Source organism: Equus asinus, chromosome 8 (genome assembly GCF_041296235.1).
Source record: "Equus asinus isolate D_3611 breed Donkey chromosome 8, EquAss-T2T_v2, whole genome shotgun sequence".
In the NCBI taxonomy this organism is placed as follows: domain Eukaryota; kingdom Metazoa; phylum Chordata; class Mammalia; order Perissodactyla; family Equidae; genus Equus; species Equus asinus.
In genome coordinates this window covers 39964375-39970433 of record NC_091797.1, presented here as the reverse complement: position 1 = coordinate 39970433, position 6059 = coordinate 39964375, and the positions used below count along the sequence as shown (strand labels likewise).

The window sequence follows — 6059 nt, the reverse complement described above, 5'->3', positions numbered from 1 at the left end:
AATTTTTTTTTTTTAATTTTATCATGGGGCTTAGAGATCTTTATTATCGGTAATTCATTTCCAAGTAATGTAACTATTCAAGTGCGATTCACGTGTTTACTTAAAGGAAATAAATCCATTTGGTGGCAGCATTTTGTGTGTCATTAAGAGCACAGAAGTAGTTTTTTCAGCCAGAACAATAGTCTCTGTAGTGTCGACGCAAATAACCAATAATTATTTCAATGCAAAAGAAAAGAAAAGGGTTTTATTTGAAACAAACCAACAACTATATCCTGGGAGTCTCAGCCATCACAGGGGAAGCAAAGGGCCTGGAGAAAAGTGATTTTTAGCATAGATATATACCTTTTCGAAACAAAGATACATACATCAAACATGACAAGGGTTCATTGCTGCAAGGGTTCAAGGAGATGTTTGTGACAGATTAGCACATACACAGCGGGTCAGCATGACCGTGGCATTATGGGAAGGGATACTTACCTTCAAAGAGTGCTGGTGTCATTAGAAGGGAGACCTTAATTCTTATCTTCAAAAGAGTACAATATTTTGCTTTTAGGTAATGATTAAAGCAGACGTACCATACACATTTGACAGGCCAAAAGTCAGGCTTCTTTGGTTCAAATAAAATTCAGGTGAGATAAGTTCAAACCTGAATGGCTTCCCCATATACTTCAAAGGATAAAAATTTTCTTATATCAGTGGCTTCAGGAGACCTTAAAGTTTTCTGCAGCAAAGAAAGTTCATTTAAAGGATTTGAAAGTGACCATTTGGGTCTACTTATCAAGGTGCTGTTGAGCAATAACAGAGAGTGGGAAATTTGTCACCACGGGGGGTAAACAGTATTCCAAAACTGTTTTCATACTGGTATACATTAAGAATTACTATGGTGCCAAAATATATGGTTTCCCAAGTGTTGACTTCAAGTGTGAATGCTGGGATGCTATTAAGGATATAGATAGAATCTTGATCGTGTGTATAACTCCTCTTAGCTGTCATTTCTGCCTCGCCAACCTGTGTCTCATGCAAGATCAATTCTCATGAGCATGACCGACTGAGGGGGTTCAAGGCCTGGGAGGATGCAGGTAGTTGTCAGGACAAGAGACTATATAATAAGTTTTTACATATGTCTCCACCCAGAGACACACATGTACTTATCTGCACTGTACTACATATTGGAAAAATCTACTAAAAATCATAAACATTTCTGTGATGATACCACTGTCAAAGTTATAACCTCCGCAGAAAAATACACTGTGCATGACATTAAAGATATATAAACACTAGGATTCATATCCCAAAACAAATTTACACTGAAAACTGAGCTTTGAAGGGGATCTGAGGGCTAGAATGTCAGATTCAATTTTTCTGGAATGTTTATACTTACTACATAATTCAGAATTGAATGATGATTATTTCACGAGATGGCTGTTTATAAAGTTTAGGTATATAGAGATTTTTAAAAATTAATACGCACATTATTCTTTCAATTTCCTCCAGATGAATCTGAGTAAGCTTCCACAAAACATGAGGTTTCCTGGGAATAAGGGGCCACTACTTACATCTGTATAATATGTCACCAATTCAAATTATGTGCAGTTTTGCCAGATGTGAGATACAAACGCCATGAGCAATAGATGCCTGAATCAAAGAATTTTATAAAATGGTAAGAAGAGAGAAATTTAAACGTATTTTTACCCTTTGGAAATTTTGCTGCATTACTGGAAGTAAAATATGTATAATATGAAATAGAACTTGGGTCACGTGCTATTCATATATGATAACATCCCCCCAAGTCAGATTTAAAAAACAGAATGGGGCTCACAAATTTAATATAATCAACATCCATACCTCACATCCATGTTTTTTATGGCTATGTACCAAATTATAGGGAAGCACTACCAGCTAATGGCTACCATTGTCACCGGCAACATCGTATCCCTCCCTCACCCAGTGATCCTGTGTACAGCCTTCTATGAAATGAATGCTGCATAATATGGCTGCCACGGTGGTGAGTTCACTGTATGGACTAACTTCAGAATGACTTTATCAGGATTGATGTTAGCAACTCTTTCTTTGAACTTAAAGTTTGTTTTTCTTACAGCTTCCCCCACCTACTTCTGTGAAAAACCTCTGATGGAGTCAACCTACGGACTTTGTAGGAGAGCCCTGATCAAAGTGCCAGACTAAGTGATATCCCTCCAGCAATTGCTAGAAAATGCTAACAAGTTAATATTTCTTACAGTGTTTCAGTGGTTTTATGCTCTTATTTGGCTGTGTCTTTACAGTATGTACTTAAATGTCTTTTTGCAAGAGAAGCAGAATAATGTTTCCAAATGGGGTTGCAAATAAGAAAACTTCATAGAGCTTTTAAAAATAATAAATGTAACACAGATCTTCTAGAGACACTGAATCACCATCTCTGCAAGCTGGAATGAATCTATGAATGTTGATTTGAACACACGGTTTCATAGGACAATGAGGTAAGAAAATTCCCTTGAGAGTTCTTAGGGAAAATTTTAGCTGACACATGGAAGACAAAAACATCTTAAGGGCTCTGGTATTCAAAGACCTTCCATTAAACTGTTTTCCTCACCCAGTTATCTGGAGTCATGACCATTCCAAAGAACATTCTTCATTGCTCCCTTCACAGCCTTGTTCCGCAGAGTATATATGAGGGGGTTGATCATGGGAGTAACGATGGTGTAGAAGAGAGCTATGAACTTGCCCTGATCCTGAGAGTAGTTGTTGCTGGGCTGGAGATAAGCATACATGGCTGTGCCATAGAACAGGGTGACCACTGTGAGGTGAGAGCCACATGTCCCAAATGCTTTTCTCTGCCCTGCTGCAGACTTTATCCTTAAGATGGCCCTGACAATCCCACCATAGGAGAACATGATAAATGCAACCGGTATGAGAAGTATGAAGACACCTACAAAGAAGAGCTCAGACTCATTCATAGTGGTGTCAACACAGGCAAGCTTGAGCAATGCAGGTACTTCACAGAAAAAGTGGTCTAATTTATTTCTCCCACAAAGCGGTAAAAGGAAGATGAGTACCGTTTGGAATAAGGAGTTGGCAAAACCAATGAACCATGAAGCAGAAGCCATCAGGGCACAGAGATGGGGAGGCATGATTACTGTGTAATGAAGGGGCCTGCAAACAGCTACATAACGGTCAAATGCCATAACTCCTAAGAGAACGCATTCAGTGCATCCGAATCCTAGAGAGATATACAGCTGAACTACACAACCACCAAAGGAGATAGATTTGTCTATTCCCCTGAGATTGACCAGGAGCTGGGGAACAATGCTGGTAGTGTAACACAGGTCCAGAAAGCTGAGGTTGGAGAGGAAAAAGTACATAGGGGTGTGAAGACGTGGGTCCAGGTGGGACAATGCAATGATGGTTGTGTTTCCCAGCAAAGTGAAGATATAGAATATCAAAAGAACCACAAAGAGGACCAGCTCCAGTTGAGGCCTGTCAGAGAAAGCCAGCAGGATAAACCCAGTGAGGGAGCTTGCATTTTTCTCTTCCATCCTTGCTAGCACATGGTTCCTATCAAGACCAAGCATTTAGAAATTTTTAGAAGGTGTCTTAAAAGAAAAGGAGAGAGGAAGAGGTGAATCTATCATGATAAAAGACACAGTCATGGGATTCTTATATGCAATTGTTTTCAGAAATGATGTACTCATTGAGAGGGACATATCTTATACCAATGTAGTTCCACATTATCACAAAAAGTTATATCATTGATATTTAATGTAAGAAAAATCAAATAATAGACCTTGTGTTCCCATCATTCATGGGTATGAAAGGTCTGTTTCAGATTGAGTTTCATAAGATTTAAAGTACTATAAGAATACATGTACATTAGAGAAAATGAGAATGAGGGAAATACTGGAGCACGATCAGAAAGAATAAGAAAGAGAAGCAGACAGAGGCAGAGAGATTATTTGAAACATATATCTCAAAATTCTACACAATTGTACATACCTCACATGCAATAGAATATAAAGCAAGATAATCTCTAAAATACATTCAGATATTGGAATTCGTGATCTAGAATGTACTTATACAGAGGATTAAATTATATTAAAAATATCACTTACAGCGCTGACTCTACATATTTTGGAAGTTTTGCTCTGTACTCTACCTAATCCATTATATTTGTGAAGACTACCCTGGTCCTTTTTATGGTAGTCAAACAATTAAATACTCAGTCAGACACCATTCAATCACCATTATTCTGTTACAGTGTTGAACTCTTGCCCTCAAGATGCTTGAAATTACCAGACCAACTTTACAACTCCTCTGAAAATTCACTGTCTATGCAGAGTCAGTTGGAATCAGAACTCTAAAATCCAGTGGCCAACAGTTTCCTTTTCCTTTTGCTGATTTCATTTTCAAATATTACCAACAACTAGAGTGTGTGGATTCCGGAAAGAGGTGGGATTATTTTCTATGAACATTCTAATCAGGGTAAACATTTTTAAAAGTGATCCAATTGTGTAACCTATGTACAAACTGTAATGCTTTACATCACTCCCTGTGATAAAGTAAAAAAGATAAATACTTAGAGATAAAGACAGACACATCATCACAGCAACGATAGGTCAAAGACATATATTGTAAAACAAAAAGAAATACAAGGAAAGGCACAAAAAACGAGATTTTGGTATTATAAAAATCTAAGAACATCCATCTACATTCAGTTAATTTTATATACACAGCTTTCTGGAAGCTATCTTGAAGAGTGAGTTACACTGGACCAAACAGGTTGCCAGCTCTAAGGATGGTTGACTGCCGTTTTCATCCAGTTATTTAGTATTGCATAGCATGGTCATACCCCAACTTAAGTGGCATCAGGAAATGAATATTTCAGTTCTAGCATATTCAAATGGATAATCACAGTAAATTTTTAATCTTTCTAAAACTTTTAAAATCTGAATCAAGTTAGTGTATAGATACACTGATGTGCAAAATAAATTGGTACAAAGTGGTAGAAAATAAATATTAACAAAATCTGAATAAGGGAAAAGTAAAGATCAAGGGAAACAAGAGTTAGTGGTAGAGAGGCCACTGGGAAATATCCTCTATCACAGACATAAATGCCCTCCTTGTCCCATAATTTACTTCCAAGGAAAGCAAACAACCAAAAGATCGATGTTTTGAAAAATAAAAGCATTCCCAGCAGAAATGTAATACATCATACATGAGAAGGATTAGTTAAACTAAATTAAATTTATACTCAATCAGAGAACAACAGTATGTTAAAGTACTATTTCACATGTCTATCAAATACAATATTTAATTTGTACAAAATGTTTTCACATTTAAAGTTTGAAAAATTAATGTATCCAAAGGTTGAAGGTTAAACTGATATGCTACTTACATTAATAATGTTAATGCTGGCTGGTATTACTGAGGGCTTGATATGCTCTAAAATATTAACATGCATAATCTCAACTAATCTTTTAAAAACTTTTTGAAATGTATTACCATCCCCTTTAAACATAAGAAATTGATTAAAGTGGTTAAATAGCTTACCCAAGATCCTTAAACTCCTAAATATTTTAACATAAAGCCAGGTCCCTTTGATATCAAAGTTCATACTTTCAACCACATTACTTTATCGTCAATCAAATGGATTTAATAAAATTCAAAGGAATCGTCACGTGTGACATAGAAGATGTAGCATTTCACAATATTTCATAATTTCTTTGATTTCTTATAAGAATGTGATCAGTGACATCCACACAAAAATCTATGCACAGAAAAATTCATAATAGAAATAATTATAAACGTATGAGAGACAGTCTAAATGAGAAACGAAAGGATACATCCTCTGACTCACACCTGTTCAGAAGAGCAAACCAAAACAAACCATGGTCAGTCTCATGCATGCACACACAAATATAGAGGCACTCATTGAAATGAACTGCTGGCTAATTTTTAAATTGTATCTAATAAAGAAAGCATTCCTGAAAGTGGAGAGCAAACATAAAATGCTAACTCATCCAAGGAAAACACCAAAATAATAATGCACCATTAAAATTAATTTA

At 36.3% G+C, this 6059-nt stretch overlaps 1 protein-coding gene across 1 annotated transcript; it reads right to left on the bottom strand.

The window, feature by feature from the left end:
• Positions 1-2594: 2594 nt before the first annotated feature.
• Positions 2595-3533, bottom strand: LOC123287684 (putative olfactory receptor 2B8). Its single transcript, XM_044775061.2, has one exon. It carries the CDS (start codon positions 3531-3533, stop codon positions 2595-2597), a length of 939 nt encoding a protein of 312 aa, XP_044630996.2.
• Positions 3534-6059: the final 2526 nt, after the last annotated feature.

Excerpts from the sequence above, each read along its gene's own strand:
- LOC123287684 (XM_044775061.2), bottom strand. The coding sequence starts at position 3,533 with ATGGAAGAGAAAAATGCAAGCTCCCTCACTGGGTTTATCCTGCTGGCT.